Genomic DNA, 19,028 nt, shown 5'->3' on the forward strand with positions numbered 1-19,028 from the left:
GTTTGTTGGTTTTATCTGTTTGTTGGTTTTTTCTATTTGTTGGTTTGTCTGTTTTTTTATCTGTTTGTTGGTTTGTCAGTTTGTTGGTTTTATCTGTTTGTTGGTTTTTTCTATTTGTTGGTTTGTCTGTTTTTTTATCTGTTTGTTGGTTTGTCAGTTTGTTGGTTTGTCTGTTTGTATGCAATTTACAGCTTGACCGATCGGGCCAATTTTTTATAGTAACTCACGTCCCTAGGAAATGTTTACAGAATATTAAAAAAAAATATTTTAAATAACTGTATCTTAAAAAAACAATCGTAAAAAATCTAAAAATATTTGAAAAATAATATTGAAAAATAATAATTACCCAAAGTATCTTCCCATCCAAATCCTCGCATCCCCTGGGGGATAAACATGTTAATAAATTATTAAGAGATACATATAACACAGTGTAAATAATTTAAATTTACAAAAATGTCTCGAACCCCGTACACGTTTGTAAAAAGTGAAACAAACACTTGAGTATATTAGGCTGATCTAAAATTTCATTTCAGTCAGTTAATACAATCTTAGACATATTCAGTGAGGACCAGAAAACTGTGGAAAAGAAAGACGACATTAATGCAATGGTTTAGTGCATTTGATGGATGATACTTTATGACAACCCAAAAATTAGATCTTTGACATTGAAATTTGAATATTTATGTTCAAAGATAAAACAAAATGATTTGAAAGAAAAAAATTAAGATGGAACAATGCTTATGCAAGCAAAAAGATCGAAAATTCCGTACAGTCGTCTGTTAAAGTAGTAGTATTAAAAATAAATTTAAATTAAATCTACCTTAACCATTTGAAGATGTTTACATCTGAAAATATTACCAGGCTCCATAAGAGAAACTAAAAACAGAATTAAAAACGTGCATTTCAAGATTTAAAAGAATTAAAAGTAATTGTATAAACCGTATCTCAGTATGCATGGACCACGGTATCAAACACGACATTATTGTGTTTGTATAAACGTACATGTATATTTGTTCATATATTCATACAGTGGTAAACAGAAAAAGTGGAATAACTCCTTAATTTATTTAATTAATCATTAGATCTTGTTACAGATTTGATAATTGTGTAATGGATCGGATACATTTTTAACATTTTAACAAAAAATATCATGGTCGACAGTCTATAAACAGTTTTTTGGTAACCACAATTACACTTATTATAGATTATATTTCTGTTTATTACATATAAAACATGCAGTAGTATTCTTAAAAATTGATTTACCTAGAACAGCATTCACACTATGAAGATGATAGATCGTATCTGAATTTCGTATTCTGAAATACAGGGTGAGTCAAAAAAAAACAAAAACAAGGGAATTATCGATGTTTTGGAAAAAATTTAAAAATTAATATTTTGTTCGAATTTTAGAAATAAACAAAATAAAATGGGATAAAAAATTCAAATATATTAATGGACAATTCGAGTGGAAATCTGCAGTGAACAATATCAAACTATAACCTTATAACTGTTATGACTTCAAAATTGCAAATAATTGGTTTAAATTTTTTGTTATATCTCATTAAAAACAAACATTTTCCCAACAATTTAAAAAAAGTTTCATTTTTTCAAAAACCATAGGTTTTGCGGACTTTTTTTGATGCTCCAAAATTATTTTTGATTTTTTATCACATTTTATGTTATTATTATGTTATTAAAGTCAGTCTAAAATTCAAACAGAATAATAATTTTGAAAATTTTGTCAAAAACATCAATAATCCCTGTTTTTATTACTCACTTTTTGTTAAAAATGTCAAATTGTATTTAGGTTGATTTTGCTAATAAAAAGGATTTTATAAGACGTAATTTCCAATTTTTTCCCATGTTTTACAGTGGCAGGTTCACGGTTAATTTCTGTTGTTGAGCAATCAATTTTCATTAACAAAGATGAGGATATATTCGTTATTCTTGATCAGAATATTTTTTAAGGGTAGCAACTAGCACTATGAATCTGCAGAGTGAGGATCACTGGAAATCACGTTTACAGTCCCTTTAATAACCTGTAGATGTGAAGGAAGTTTGGAAGGCAGGAAGATATTTTTAACTTTTTGACCGGGGTTTCTAGAACTTCACCTTCAGCACTGAACAAATGAAAAATTGCAAATAATTTCACAAAGGAATTGAGTCTTTGTCACAAACTATTATTTTCTATGCCTTAGCAATCCAACGTACAATAGACCTTTGACATTTCAGACTGTATTTTCTAAGCTTAGAGCGCTTCGCGCCCATCTTCTTTTTCTTTTCATCTTTTAACAGTGGCTTTATCTGTGAGCATTTATACTTGGTCCACTATGAAACGATAACAAATAACTTAACGGATTTCATACTCTTTCTATTGTATAATAATCATTGAATAATTTACCTTATCAAAAAAATGTCGTCTTTGTTTTGGCGTTCCTTTAATACTCCACTAGGAGTCACTAGTATCCCCTTTTCAGTCTACAATATGAAATACATTTATTAACACTGTGTAATATATAAAGAAGTTTTGCATGACTATGTTTAGAACTAGGAACTCTTGTATTGTGAATATCGAGATCAATGCTTAATCTCTTAATGCTTATCACGCATGGTAATCGTACCAAGTGAGGGGTGAAGAAAGCTTTTATCAGGGAAGAGAATGAAGAGATTATGCTTTGATCATCAAATTAAAAATGCTCACACTGGATATCAACATTAAATAATATCCCAGCTTATAGCACCTTTATATTATTTCAAAGCTTTACGGCCAAAATATGTATACAATACTCAAATCTGTATACAATACTCAAATATGTATACAATACTCAAATATGTATACAATACTCAAATATATATACAATACTCAAATATGTATACAATACTCAAATATGTATACAATACTCAAATATGTATACCTCAAATATGTATACAATACTCAAATATGTATACAATACTCAAATATGTATACAATACTCAAATATGTATACAATACTCAAATATGTATACAATACTCAAATATGTATATCAAATATATATACAATACTCAATGTATACAATACTCAAATATGTATACAATACTCAAATATGTATACAATACTCAAATATATATACAATACTGAAATATATATACAATTTACTCAAATATGAATACAATACTCAAATATATATACAATACTGAAATATATATACAATTTACTCAAATATGAATACAATACTCAAATGACCCTGTATTTTCTGCAAGCTGAATTTTATATGACCAATTATTTTAATTATTTAAACTCCATTATTTAAACTACATATTTAACGAACTCAATTTTATGAATATTCGTGAACACAGAAGACGACATTTAAAAAAATAAAAACAAATACCTTTTTTCCAAGTTAAATGCAATTTTAAGCAGAAAAAACGAAATTCACCGTTTAAAAACATAATCCGTAATTAACGGGTTTTGCCGTTCCTTAACGGACTTTTCCGTATATTTTAGAAAACTTCCGTTTCGTTAACGGAATTTTGTCCAGCCCTGGTTGTTAGAAGTGTATAATTGTCAAATTGAGAAGGTTCAACAAGATTATTTCTCTTAAATTTGTTGTTACAAAGGAATCAGAACTAACCACTCGCGCCAAACTATAATATTATTTTTGCCATAGCTTTGCATCCTAAATTTCGAGATCCATGCTTTATCTCAATATTTTGTTAATCTACAGATTAATTTAATCTTTATTAGATATCCCGTGAAGTGCGGAAACCAAGCAGCCAATCAGAAGCCAAGGAATTTTGCATTAAACCAAAATGTACCCACTGTAGATATTAAGATCAAGATCGATCAACAAAAAGTTTCCAGCTCAGGTTAAAAAAATTATGGTTTTTAATATTCCAATGATCTTTGAACATAGTAACTGTGCAGTGTAAACAGACCCGTTTCGCTAAGTAAATTAATTTTCATTCCTTTAAAAAACATCAAATATACAAGATTGTTAAAATGTCGTCTTCCTATTCCTTCGTTGTATGAGTGTAACTGTATGTATATAAAGCATTTGAATTCGTGGCAAGCCATCACTAATCATTTTACCTTTATAGCTAGAGCTCCCCCAGTTCCTGTCATCCAACCATTTCTATTCTCGTCAAAATATTAAAATCAATTTTGTAAAAAGTATTTTCAACCAATTATACCTAATTATCATCGTGTAAATCAACATTTATTTTTTGTTGAAGTTCTTTACAGCTGTTTGGTTGCAAAATACGTTTACGGATTATGAAAAAAGAAAAGCATGATAAAATCCAAGATTTCAATGTGATCCTAATTTCTATTAACAAAATTTAAATAAGACTTTTTATATTTTGGTCTGGCTCGCCAGTTGTCGATGGCTTTTCTTGGGTAATAAGTTTTATTTCGCATGTGAGATTCAAGAAATAAGTATTATTTTGCATGTGATAACCAAGAAATAAGTTTTATCTCGCATGTGAGATTCAAGAAAAAAATTTTACTTCGCATGTGAGATTCAAGAAATAAGTTTTATCTCGCATGTAAGATTCAAGAAATTTAGGGTTACCAACTAACGACAAATCCAACTTTCTGATCTTGAAGTATTTAAGAATTTTAGGACTTTAAGAGTGGCATCTAAATATATCCCAATATTTATTTATTTATATTTTAAACTTAAATTATGATTTTGAAAAGTCCTATGTACAAGAAACTAGATATTGTGCAGTGCGCAATTATTTGTTGTAATGTCGTTTTCCTATTTAATAGTTTTCTGGTTCTCATTGTATGCTAGCCTGAGGACTCGTAAAACTTAATTTTTAAACTTAAAGTCTTTAAGATCATGATTTTAATTTCCTGTGAAACTCAGCAGAAAGTTCAACAATTAGATTTCTTCCCTCCTCAGTAGTCAGTAAAGTCGGGAGCAAAAAGTAAAATTGTCGTGAGTTCAAAGAATTGATTTAAATACATAAAAATTGAAAAGTTACTTTCGAATGATGTTATACATCAATAAAACTATGATTAGAATGTTATTATTGGCAAATTGGGTCTGTGCCACAAACTCACATCTTTAAAAAACTCTAATATCTTTTTAACCTCATGGTGTAAACCTTTGATATTTCAACAGAGTTCATAGTTTGAAGTATCATAAGTTCTACAATATTTGGTTGCATAAATATAAAGATTAGAAATCATAGTTTGTGGCAAAAACTCAAATGAGATATCCTTAAAATACTATCAAACAAAAAGTTCTTTCTTTCGAATTACTTTCAGTAGATATATAGATCCATTTTACAGACACAGTTTTAGAATGTCTTTTACCGTTTCGGTGGATCGACTTTTTTCAATCTCACGCATTTTAAATCTGAAACAAATTTTATTTTCCTTCTAAACAAATGGTTAGGTGTAACTCAATCAAAAGTTTTAAAAATAATATGTAAAAACTGAAACAATGTAAAAAAATAACTGACATTTTGTTTAAATTTTGAAAAAAAATTTAATTTTTTTCCTACGTTACTTCCTGGGTACTCAAGGGTTCCCTAAATTTTTTGGCCTAATTGGTTCAGCCGTTTTGCCAGCTACAGCTAACACATATATATGTAAATATACTTATGACATGGGAAATAAATGACAACTTCTATATCGTCTTTGTTCCAAGCGGGATTATTTCGTAAACATAATTTTGTAGTATCACAGTTAAAACATTTAACACCGAAAACCACCAGTCTTGGGATTTCCCAAATGTGTCTCTGTTTTAACTTAATCAAAAACGACATTCATGTCGTCTGAAAATTCCCATATTTATTGGGTCACCCTTCCATTAACTCTTTTTCTCCCATTCAACAAACAACAATTTTTATCTTTTAAATTAAATGTTTATTTAACAATTCTTCAAAAAAAGAATTTAAACTTGAAACGAATTGTCCTCTAAACATGGTGAATCATTGTTGTGTACTGCAAATGAATTGTAAACATGTACACTTTGAACTCCTTTACAGGCTCAAAACCAACGAGGTTAAAGTGTATAGAGTTGTGATGTACGCTAATCCTTTACTAATTGTAAAGGCCACGAACTATACCGTGGAGACTGGAGAGTGTAGTGCATATATCCACAAAACTGCTTAACCCCATTCGTGAAACCTGGGTTCTAAAACGGTTTTCATAACGATACCCTGTCTTAAGTTTTGGGCTCAAGGAAACTCGCATTTCTCTCTCTGTATACTAAAAATTGGACATAAAAGGGAATATGTTTTTACCTTTTTAATATTTTATACCCAAAACTCAGCAAATAAAATCTATTTTTTTTGCCACTCCATGCAAACATAAATAATTTCTGGGAGAAAAGTTTTTTTTTTAAGGGGGGGGGATAAAGATTTTTCGAGAACACTTCTTATATCATCAACAAATATATGTTCTAAACCAGGCAAATCAAAAGTATGAAAGAATACGGTTCTTTAACGAATATAAAAACTAATAAATATTTTTCTTCTAAATAGTGGTGTCCAATAGCTAAAAAGCTCTGTAATAAATATATAAAACTGTGTGAATAGAAATTCGACATTTAGGCCATCTGACGAGGTACGTTACATAAGTTTTACGATTTTTTAAAATGTACTTTTCGACGTCTCAGCCCTTAATTTTGTTAAAGTTCACTGTATTCATACCGGTTCAATTTTCTAACCAGCTAATGTCGATAAGATAATATGATGGACGCAATTATAGCTTTCTAAAGATCCCGGTAGCGATGCTTATTTACAGCCTAAATATCGAGAGACTTAAACCTTATCCATTTATCCTTGTTCTAGAGGTTGGGTAACCTTAAAAACTCAAATGAGGGTAAAACTTTAATGTAGAAAGGGTCCTTGGAGGTTTTTTGTATTTGTAAACATTTCAGCAAACAAATTAGTATCCTTTACTAAGATCTCTTTGGAGCAAATGTTGTCCAAATCTTTGTCATTTTTCAAATCTTCCTATCCAACAATTGTTTGCAAAACCATAGCTGATGCCAAAACCCATCAAAAATCATTAACTAAGAAGCCTTGCGAATTTGATTTGAGAAACTTTCAGTTGTGTCGACTGTTTTCTGCTTTGACATTTCCTTGTTCTGCCATCAACACTTTCCATTACACTTTTTCCCCTTAGGCTCCTTTGTAGGCTCGTAGACTATTGCCTTGTCCATAATATTATCCTTGGATCATGTCAAAGGTGTCTGCTTTATATTTGGAAAGTTTTAGGTACGATTTTTTGTGTATCAAGCATCCCAAGCGTCATTAAAAAGTTTGATGAATAAAATCCTTCGGAAGAAGACAACTGGTATGGATACAGTGTGATTTGAAACAAAACAAAATACAGGACTGATACGTCTAGGATTAACTTTCAGATTTTTTTTTGCAAAACTTATTAATCATCCCTCGTATTTGTATTTGATGTTGTTATAAAGCAAATATTAAATTGCACAAATTGCAATGTTTCATAATCATTAAACTATAGAAAACCATAACTTACAATAACAGTCGTCTTTTTATATGTTTCACAGTTTTTTGGATCTCAAAAGTTTCCGAGATAAAAATATTGTCAGATTTGAACCCTTTACAAAAAGACACAAACAGCCCTCCGGCTCTACTTGAATATTCTACTGTAATAAACTAATCAGATCGAACACTTCTAAACAATATTAAACACATGTCTCAGAATCTCAAACCGGAATTTTATGTAAATAATAATAGTCACACTCCCTCTTTAATCCACATACAGGGTGTCATGGTAAATAGTTTAAGATGTCTTTTTCAAAATTTGTTGAGTTGTTTGATACCAAATAAAAAATATCTCACTATAATGTACTTGAGTTTTCAACCATGTTGTTTTGCCTGCAACTATGTAGTATTCCAACTTGCTACAATGTTATCCACGGCGTGCAACCATATATTCCAGCTCTCAGCAATATTTTCAAGCTTACCACCACGTTTATTAGCTTGCAATCATGTTTCTCAGTTTGCAATCACTTTTTCCATTTTTCGGCCATTTTTTCCAGCTTTTAACCATGCGTTCCATCTTGCAATTCCATGTTTTCCAGCTTGCAACCACCCTTTCTTTCCCTGTATCCTTTTCTTTCCTTGTATCCCTTTCTTTTCCTGTATACTTTTCTTTCCTTGTACCCCTTTCTTTCCCTGTATCTCATGGTTCCTTGTATCGCATGTATCCCTGTATCTCATGGTTCCCTGTATCTCATGTATCCCTGTATCTCACGTATCCCTGTATCTCAAGTATATCTGTATCTCATGTATCTACTATATCCCTGTATCTCCTTGATCTATGTATCTCCTGGATCCATGAATCGCCTGAATCTCTGTATCTCTTATATCCCTCTATCTCCTTTATCTTTTTTTCTCTTGTATCCCTGTATCCTTGTATCTTCTGTAGTCTGTTTGTTCTGTATCCCTGTATCTCCCGTATCCCTGTATCTCCCGTATCCCTGTATCTCCTGCATCTCTTATATCCCCTGTATCTCCATTAATCCTGTATCTCCTGTTAGCCTGTATCTTCTGTATCCGTTGTATGCTTTAAGTTCCCTGCAAACTTTTAAAGTTGAATATTTACTGCTCGTAATGGAATGTGAAACTGTGTATTAAATGTAAGGTGTATACTGTATACTGTATATACTGTATAATAGTCTGTGTGTCCCTGTCGTTGAAAAGATTATCCCACTGCAGGACATAAGTGAGAATTAATTAACCAGAAAATCCGCGAAGTGCTCATTTATTTTGCACATTTTTCCCAACAGCTGAACTGATTATGTAACGGTTTAAATCTACTGGATACTTACTAAATAAATAGATATAGCTTGACTCTGAGACTCAGTTTTTACAATTCATTTATTACACACAAATTAGTTTATTATAATGCCCTACTAGGGGGTCAACAAAAAATGTGAAGAGTAGAGAAACGAATTTGAAATCACATATTTGATCTCCAGTACATTTAAATCACATTTTTGTCACGTCAAGCTTAAGATTTCATGATTTCTATGCTTTTAAGTGGGTTAAAAATACACTAGAATATCACAAATTTCAATACAAAATAGCGTGTTAGTTGCTAAGAATTTTTACAAAATAATGAATTTAAGTAATCTTGATTCGAAAGTTAAACCCGGAAAGTTGTTTCTCGGATCTCATCAGATTAACCGCAATCAGAGAGATTATAAAATATTTGAGACATTTTGCAACATTTTTCAGATCTTATTTAGATTGCAGCAAAAAGGGTCTCCGGGAAATGTTTATATTTACATCCTTGTGCAAATCTTTATTCAATTATAGCATTAAGTTCTTCTTTAATGTTTGGTAAAATTGATTTACACCATTCTCGTGCTATAGAACTATTCCATTTTCATGAAATTGCACAAACTGTCACTTTTTAATGATATGATGGAGAAATAAATAGGTTAAATATTATTAAATACGATAAATATGTTACAGAATGTTATGAAAGGTTGAATACTTGGAGAAAAATTAAGAAAATATAATTTTTCAAAATGTTCATTTTAAATTAATTTAATACAATACTTCTTCGACTTCGACTTCCTTTGATAATGGAATCAAATAAGCAGTCAGAAACCCTTAAAAAAAAGCTTATAAAATTGTTGCAAGAAAAATTAATTCAAGAAAAATAGACGTTTTCAAAGGAATTGATCAAACATGACTCCAGAGGTCAAATCTTTTGGATGACATATAAGCTACAACGCTTAATCTCGATATTTCTGGTGTAACTTTTAAATTTGAGAGAAAAGTTTTTGATTCCTCAATATTTATGTCAATCTGAGCTGGGAACTTTAGAATGGATAACCTTTAATCCCAGCTACTTAAGCCGAATATCCACTGTGTAAACTTTTAATTTCAGTCCTTAATCCACTCTTTTTCTCTCTCTTTGGATATCCGTGCATTATAATATAATTTGTTGATCTAAATATTTAATCTCAAGATTAATATAATCTCGAGATTATGTTAATCTCGAGATTATGTTAATCTTGAGATTATGTTAATCGCGAGATTATGTTAATCTCGAGATTATGTCAATCTCGAGATTTGCAAAAACAGAGGATTACGCATTAATCCTGATATCCACCATTCTAAACTTACCAGCTCTGGTATATTTTGACCATGGATATCTAATTAAAATGATCCATTTGATCTCAAGAATTAATATATCTGCATTCATTACGTTCAGAAGTTCAGACCAATATTTCCCTGTTTAGTTCAAGTTCAAGTTCATCATCTTCCTCAGATTCGTCAAACGCCAGAGCCCAGGGGTTCTCCTAAATTTCAGAATTTATGAAAAGGATGAGTTAGTTGTTAGTCTAGGTACGATTAGTTCTCAATAAATTAGATCAACTTGCCTTAGTTAATCTATAGTTCTCAATACTGATGGGCATTTCGCATTTTAATAAGCTATTTAGCCCATTGTGGAATTGTATTCTTGATAAGTTTGCTTTTATAACATTATACACAGTTTATCTCTAATCAAAGATATGCACCAAAACGATTTTTCAAAACGGGAAATGAAAAACGATTTTACTAATTGGTTTGAAAAATCGTCAAATATTTGGTCCGAGCTGGGAAGTTTAGAATGGTGGATATCGGGATTAATGCTTGATCCACTCTTTTTCTTAATCTCCAGATTAAATATTGCTTGTTGTGCTCATGAATTTAATCTTCAGAGCTGAAAACTTTAGAATGGGATATCCTAAATCCCGATCGTTCAATTAATCAGAGCTGAAAACTTTAGAATGGGATATCCTTAATCCCGATCTGTTGACTTATCTGAAGATTAAATTCATGAGGAAAACAAGCCACATTTAATCTGGATATTAAGAAAAAGAGTGGATTAAGCATTAATCCTGATATCCACCATTCTAAAGTTTTCAGCTCTGGAGATTAAGAACAAGAGAAGAACAAGCACTATTTAATCTGGAGATTAAGAAAAAGAGTGGATTAAGCCTTAATCCCAATATCCACCATTCAAAAGTTTCCAGCTCAGATTAGTTAACAGATCGAGATTAAGGATATCTCATTCTAAAGTTTTCAGCTCTGAGTAAAAATGTTGCATAATTAAATAAAATTAATCTTTTCTAGTAATTTAGAAATAGAATTGGGTAAAAACTTTAATTGTTTATAAACGGACCTCGAAACGGTGCCCACTGCCCATGCCCCATAGTCTAACTTAAATAATTCAAAAATTAGAATTATGAAAGAGACGATTAAGAAAAAAAAATTAACTTAATTCCTCGGATACGGATTAGTGCTTTCAAAATGGATTAATAGTACTTCAGTTCCAACGTAAGATATTTAAAACATAGACAATTTTTTTCATTTTAATTTTGCACTTGTCTAAAATGTGCAAACGTAATGAAACCGAGACACTCTGGAGAAAATGATTCAAACTTTTTTGTCTCCATAAATGATTTAAATATTTACAATAAAAACAGTTAAAATTTTAAAAACGACAAAAAAATTTATTGAAAGCTCTGTCCACTGAAATCCAAGTAAGTTTGTTTTACAAAATGTCAAACATTAACTTAAATTGTTTTTTATTATCAAATTTATTTACAGGGTGTATCAACAATCAGAGGCCGAATTTTAAGATTTTGAGCCGCGGCTTAAATTTGAGTCGCTGCTCAAATATGGTTGGTTCCACTTAAAATTGTATTGTATTAAATGTTTAAATATTTAAGCCGGCGCTCAATTTAAACCGGTTTTTGGAGGATTTGAGACGCAACTCAAATTCATTAAATTTTGACTAGAATAGGAAGACGCCATTTATACATAAAATAGTCCAATGAACTTGTGACACTGCACAATTGTGCAGTGTTGTTAATCCCATTTCACTGAGCAAGTGAGTTAATAAGACACTAGTAAAACTATTTGCTTTGTAACTACATAAAAACACTTTTTTTGCGGTAAAGTCGTCTTCCTATTCCACAGTTTTCTAACTCTCACTGGTTGTGGTCGAAAGATAAGAAAAGAATGAATGGATATTTTACTGGATCGAACGAAATAAAGAAATTAAATGTAAAAACAAAGAGTCAAATTAAAAAATGGATAAATGAAAGAATGAATTACCGAAAGAAAAAAAATCTTAAAATTATTTATGCAAAGCTTGTCACAAAAGCATGGTAAAGCAGGGACGATTCAAAAATCATCTTGTAATTTCGATTGTTGTTATATCGTATCGTATCCAATTTAATTTTGAAAATACACAAATTGAAGACCACTTATTGCCAATGCTTACTACATAAAATTTTTATTGTATTTACGAAAAAGACGATATAATCAACATCAAATTCTATTGGAACTGCACTGTAAATCAAAAAATTTAATATTAAATGAACTAGATGCAGACATAATTTCAAGTAACTCTGTATTTAAAAAGAGTAGCATATGAGATTCACAACAGCGTCACTTATACTTAATTAATTAGTCAGGGTATAAAGATACTACTGTGATTGGTGAATCAGACACGGAGAGTAACTTGAAATTACGTCTACAGTCCCTTTAAGAGAATAAAACTGACCAGCTCCAATTGCTGTATAGTAGAATACCAGATTTTTAACCACAGTGCTCTTTTCTTCGGTTCCCTTATAAACATATTTTTGTTAAAAATTGGATTTATTCATTTCTATACCAAGTGCCTAAATTACTTATACCAAGAGCCTAACTAACCTGTATTAAGTGCCTAACTAACCTATACCAAGTGCCTAACTAGCATATACCAAGAGCCTAACTAACCTGTACCAAGTGCCTTACTAACCTATACCAAGTGCCTAAATTACTTATATCAAGAGCCTAACTAACCTGTACCAAGTGCCTTACTAACCTATACCAAGTGCCTAAATTACTTATATCAAGTGCCTAACTAACCTATACCAAGTGCCTAACAGCATATACCAAGAGCCAAACTAACCTATACCAAGTGCCTAACTAGCATACACCAGAGCCAAACTAACCTATACCAAGTGCCTAAGTGACAATCATCAAGTGTCCAACTGACCTATACCAGAAGTGCCAAATTAACCTATACCGGAAGTGCCTAACTGACCTATACCGGAAGTGCCTAACTGACCTATATGCCTGGGACCGGATCCAGTTTACATGTCTTGCTTCTCTAAAATGAAGAAGATGTCCGCCCATATCTCGGGCAACATGGCTGCAGTCCTGAAACAAACCACCTATTGTTGGTTGATCATAATTTGGAGAACAAATTTAAATTGTCATCAAGCATTTGACATCATTGCAATTTTTTTTTATCAAAAAATACTAAACTTTTCAGGTACTTGGCCCTCATTTTTTCCTTTTTCAAACAATGGATATATCAAAGCTTTACAATTTCAAGATGAACAAATGTAGGAATCTGTTTGCCCTAATGGATTTTCAACTTTTCGGGATTTTATTTTTTATGTCATGGCCAAATGTTCATTAAACATTTGGTTTAATCGGGGTCGGCCATAACAACATATAAAAATTTTAAAAAACAATGGATATATCAAAGCTTTACAATTTCAAGATGAACAAATGTAGGAATCTGTTTGCCCTAGTGGATTTTCAACTTTTTGGGATTTTATTTTTTATGTCATGTCCATTAAACATTTGGTTTAATCGGGGTCGGCCATAACAACATATAAAAATAAAAAAAAACCAACAACACAGAACAGATTTATTTGAATATTTTTACCTTACAAACTTCAAGCCTTCCAAGCCAACTAAACCTTCTCTCCTTTGCATCCATTCTAAATAAAGGATAGATTTTAATCTTAAAAAACCATTTGAACTTGTAATAATAAGAAATAAATTGTCATACTTCTATATAAAAAGAAATAATTTTTTCTATTCCTTCATGCTGTCACCATCATTGAATTTTAAAATGATGAGATATCTTAATTTTTTGTCTCATAGTTTTAAAACATATTCATTTTAACTTTTATTTTCTGTTATTTAACAATCGTTAAACTTCCATCAAATCTTGTCTGATTCCTTAAACATTATAACTTTAAAATCTTAAATTTTCTTCTGATTTTTGTTGTATCAATATGTGTAGATGGATAAATAGATAAAATTTATTGCTAAAATATATGTATAAAGAACAAGTTTATAATTTCAAATTGATGATTATTTTAACAGTACGAGAATAATGCTATTAAGTGGAAAATGGCTCTTGGCTGTTTTGATTATTTTTTCCACCTAATTTTAATAATGATAACAAAATACTTCAATTAACAGATTTGACGTGAAACATTAGAGATCAGGATTGGATTTTATCTTGTGCAAAATAGTTTTTATATTTGTTAGAATAGCAATATTTTGAAATAACTTTCTGTCATGTACAAAAAAAATATCATAACATGCATTAAACCACATTTGAATAGCAATTCGGTTTAAACACATTGTAATGTAATTTTCAAAAAGAGAGCTTAATAGTATATTTTTAAAGAGTTGCTTCTTTCTCAGTCAAGAGGCAGATTATTCCACATCTTAAGAAGAGAGCTTGATGGTAAATATGAAGGTATAGACTGGAGTATAGTGACAGTGCAATATGCAGGTATAGACTGGAGTATAGTTACAGTGCAATATGCAGGTATACATTGGAGTATAGTTACAGTGCAATATGAAGGTATAGACTGGAGTATATGCAGGTATAGACTGGAGTATAGTTACAGTGCAATATGCAGGTATAGACTGGAGTATAGTTACAGTGCAATATGGAGGTATAGACTGGAGTATAGTTACAGAGCAATATACAGGTATAGACTGGAGTATAGTTACAGAGCAATATGCAGGTATAGACTGGAGTATAGTTACAGTGTAATATGCAGGTATAGACTGGAGTATAGTAGCAGTACAATATACAGGTATAGACTGGAGTATAGTTACAGTGCAATATGCAGGTATAGACTGTAGTATAGTTACAGTGTAATATGCAGGTATAGACTGGAGTATAGTTACAGTGTAATATGCAGGTATAGACTGGAGTATAGCTACAGTACAATATACAGGTATAGACTGGAGTATAGTTACAGTGTAATATGCAGGTATAGACTGGAGTAAAGTTACAGTGCAATATGCAGGTATAGACTGGAGTATAGTTACAGAGCAATATGCAGGTATAGACTGGAGTATAGTTACAGTTAGACTGGATTATAGTTACAGTACAATATGCAGGTATAGACTGGAGTATAGTAACAGTACAATATACAGGTATAGACTGGAGTTTAGTTACAGATGGAGATATAGACTGGAGTATAGTTACAGTACAATAAACAGGTATACACTGGAGTTTAGTTACAGATGGAGATATAGACTGGAGTATAGTAACAGTGCAATATACAGGTATACACTGGAGTATAGTTACAGATGGAGATATAGACTGGAGTATGTTGCAAATGCATACATCTCTAAAAATATTCAGTTGAGGGCACTTCAATTCTTCATGATTAACAGATCGACAATGCTTGTTTTCAGGTTACTCAACTGGAAAATGTTTATTTTAAGTTTATTTTTTAAAGATTAAGATTAAAAACAGGAAAATTTCAAAACAGAAGCATATTATAAAAATGAAAACTATTTATTTAGATATTTAGGATTGTGAGAATTCGTTTTTTAGATTACTCATTTTACACCTTCCTCTACACAGGGGAGGGTGGGGGGATAAAGGAAGGGGAAATGAAAAGGGTGGATGCATACAGGGGTGTTCAGAGGGCTGAGCCCACCCCCTTTGGATAATTGAAAAAAATAGTTCCCAGGGCGTCAAAACCCTCTTCACACCCGGAAAATAAAAAAAGGTTATGAACAAAATACTGCATACGCCTTTGAATTTATAAATTCAAAATTACCAGGGCCATGGAACGAAATTACGGTAAACAGAAAAGACAAAGGAATTCTCAAATTTTCTAATCCTTATATCTTTGCAACCCGATGGTGTAAACGTTTGATATTTCAAACTGAGATTTTTCGATCAAACCTATTTCATAGTTTAATATGTCTACGACATCAGGTTGCAAAGATATAGGGATTATAAAATCAGAGTTGACAAAGACTTTATTTTTTTGTTTGTTTCAGAATGAGGAATTATTATTAAGAAATATTATATTATAAATGTAGAAATATTATATCATAAATGTAGAAATAAAGAAACCAACTTTATGAATAACAGGTTTTTCAATAAAAAAAACGAAGTTAATGAGGAAAAAGAAAACTGTAAAATATAAGAAACATTTTACATAATTTGAAATATCCAAGAACTTTTAAATTCTGTCTTTTATCAGGTTTAATTTTCCAAAGAATGTCTTTGTCTACCGTGAGCAAGCTTTCCTTCTTTTCTGGCTGTATTTTCATTATGTAAATATAAAATTTTTTAATAGACTAGGCTTTATAGAGAGCTTTACGCCCATACTCTTTTTTAACTTTTAATTATGGCTCTGTCTGTGAGCATCTTCTCTGAAAACAAACACTGAAAACGTTTACAGATTTATTAATATTTTTTGTGGTTTTTCGAAATTTTACAAAAATCCAAACTTTTGGAAATAATTTTTTGTAATTTTGAGCATCCATAAACCTTCCCTGGGGTCATGTTAGATTCCACAAAAAAATTCGGGCCAGAACGGTTCAGCCATTTTGACGTTTATTGGATACAAACAAACAGATATCCAGACAAACAAAGATTATATATAGGTTTAAATACTTAATTGTAAGAAAAGAAGTCTCAACACATAATTTGAATTATTTTTGTATCAAGGTTAAGTTTGATGTTATGCAATTTTTTCTCTCCATTATGTAAGGATCCACATCAAAAAGATGATATAAAAAACCCCTGGAGGATGGAACTTTTGGTTAGTTAATCCCTCTGTAAATCTTAAAACCGTTTCTGTAGTGGTCAGACAGATTGAGTTTCGAACGGCCTACTCTTAGAGATCACTAGACGTATAGGAAATAGATATTTATCACTTAATTTTATGAATTTAAAGTAAGAGTATTGACACTTTTATGCGAAGGCGTAAACAGGGGGTAAAGGAGGTAGTGCCCCCACCCTTGACTTGTAAAATTTGGGATAGCCCTCCTAGAAGCGGGGGGGGGAGTCCCCCTAACGTTTTTTGGACATAACTAAAAAAGTATTTGTCTAATTCAAAATTTCTGACTTTTCTTACTAACACATGCCTCTCACTTAGGGCTTAAATTGAAGATTTTATACCTCTACCTGAGTCCTCAGACATACTGCCTGAATGCCTTATTTTACCTATACAAGACTAAATCTAATTTAAACACTTTTTGAGTCAGACAAACGAAGTTATCTTCCACATTTTTGAACAAATTAAGGTTTTAATGGAACAGTTGTAAACGTGTAAATCGAGCATTGCTATATTTGAATGAAGGAACACTTAAATTTACACGTACAATCCCTTTAACTAAAGAAAAGGATAAGATTTATGCGTCTTAATTGTATGACGGCGCCAAGAACAGAGTGTTGTTATTTCCGATTCTCCAGTGTGAAATATTCCAGCTATTAAACACTGCATTCAGAAGTAAAGATGGGCATTTATTTTTAGATTTGTTTTTTACTTTTAAAGGTTCTCCACAAATCAGATATGTTATGTACATTTTTTCCGCTGACAATTCATGCATGGACCAACGCGTATAAATAAAAAAAAAAACAATTGTTCAAGTCTTGGTGATGTTAGAACCGTTGCAAACATATGGCTAGCTTTTATCAACCATGCAATTTTGTTACACTAGAACAAAAAATAAGGAAAAACTATCGTTTTAGAATAATAGTTTTTGGGTTTTTAAAACGATAGTTTTTTGTTCATTTTTGCCTTCACATAGAATAACAAATTTGCCTATTTGATAAAAGCAAACATCTACAACTTTTTATCGTTGAACCCTCTCAGTAAAACCTTTGAAAAGACTAAAAATATATTAAAAGTTTCTGTAAAACTAATCTAGTTATTGCTCATCGCTAATTGAAAGAATCCAAAAACTATCTATATCGAGAAGATGCATTGTTTATAAAGAATGAGAATAAAGCCTTGAAGTCATCACTAAACAATACACGTATTTGTGACTGCTGAACTGCTGAACTGACTGTTAAAGGGACTGTAAGCGTAATTTCAAGTGAACCTCCATACAAAGATGGCAATGCCCGAATCACAACGGTACCTATGAAACCTTTATTTGATCAATAATCTGGAACATGTTGCCATTTTCTCGGTTTAACACTGTTTAATTCTGACAAGTCCTTTACATCACGGTCCTGTTAATATTACAGAAAGCTGTGACTTTCGATTACAATTTTACAAATTAAACAAAACTTTATAGCTTTTTTTCTTTGGTATTTTTTGTTGGCACATGCATTTTGAACGAAAAAGTATAAAATAAACAAATCCGTAAAGTAAATGATTGTTGAATTATAGACCAAATCACGTTTGTTTTCAAACAGAAGAAACCGAATGCTGCTCACTCTGATTAGTCTGGGGTGACATGTTTTCTTGCCGTATGAAATTTATATGAAATCGAGTTTTTGAAGTTCATTACTTCTGTAAAATTAAAAGGATTTTTTAATATATCAGATTCAAGAATTTAGAATTCTAGTTCCACACTCTACAGTCTACAATGAGAGTTGAAAACAAAGATTTAAAGGTTTGAAGAGACCAAATTTAATGAATAAACTGTCTGGTGCCTTCCGCCGCGTGGTTCAAATTTTAATCACCGATTCAAATCAGCTTACACAACTTCAAGGAATCATGAATTTATGAAACGGACAGCTAGATAAATGTCGTCTTTATGAAACGGACAGCTAGATAAATGTCGTCTTTAAAGTCTCATCTTTGTGGGTAATCCTGTATGTTTTGACTTAAAGTTTGCACGACCTCTACCTACATATATCTTAAAAAAGATGTTTTTGGTTTTAGATTTTACTTATTGAATTGCAATCTGAAATTACTTCGTTGTATCTATTATTATAAGGCACAAAATATACAGACCACATTTTGGAAATGCCAGTTTTCAG

At 31.1% G+C, this 19,028-nt stretch overlaps 2 protein-coding genes across 4 annotated transcripts in view; both read right to left on the minus strand.

Annotated features, from left to right (window-relative positions):
* The window catches only part of LOC111705637 (probable methylthioribulose-1-phosphate dehydratase), a 23,210-nt gene that overhangs the window by 1,237 nt on the left and 2,945 nt on the right, over positions 1-19,028 (minus strand). Inside the window, exons 3-10 of one of the 2 annotated variants that reach the window (XM_023478251.1) lie at positions 5,304-5,348; positions 4,839-4,906; positions 4,071-4,113; positions 2,402-2,478; positions 2,040-2,120; positions 1,264-1,316; positions 821-876; positions 347-380 (exon numbers count right to left, since the gene is read on the minus strand). In XM_023478251.1, coding sequence (XP_023334019.1) covers positions 347-380; positions 821-876; positions 1,264-1,316; positions 2,040-2,120; positions 2,402-2,478; positions 4,071-4,113; positions 4,839-4,906; positions 5,304-5,339 — 448 coding nt within the window. In that variant the 5' untranslated portion in view covers positions 5,340-5,348. The remainder of the gene's footprint in view (positions 1-346; positions 381-820; positions 877-1,263; positions 1,317-2,039; positions 2,121-2,401; positions 2,479-4,070; positions 4,114-4,838; positions 4,907-5,303; positions 5,349-19,028) is intronic. The other variant, XM_023478252.1, reaches the window with a different exon arrangement.
* Positions 10,124-19,028, minus strand: part of LOC111705638 (uncharacterized) — a 22,575-nt gene continuing 13,670 nt past the window's right edge. For both annotated transcript variants that reach the window (XM_023478253.1, XM_023478255.1), the window contains exons 2-5: positions 13,704-13,758; positions 13,095-13,186; positions 12,546-12,609; positions 10,124-10,290 (exon numbers count right to left, since the gene is read on the minus strand). In XM_023478253.1, the coding sequence (XP_023334021.1) occupies positions 10,207-10,290; positions 12,546-12,609; positions 13,095-13,186; positions 13,704-13,758 (295 nt within the window). In that variant the 3' untranslated portion in view covers positions 10,124-10,206. The remainder of the gene's footprint in view (positions 10,291-12,545; positions 12,610-13,094; positions 13,187-13,703; positions 13,759-19,028) is intronic.

This window comes from Eurytemora carolleeae, unplaced genomic scaffold, assembly GCF_000591075.1.
Source record: "Eurytemora carolleeae unplaced genomic scaffold, Eaff_2.0 scaffold664, whole genome shotgun sequence".
In the NCBI taxonomy this organism is placed as follows: Eukaryota; Metazoa; Arthropoda; class Copepoda; order Calanoida; family Temoridae; genus Eurytemora; species Eurytemora carolleeae.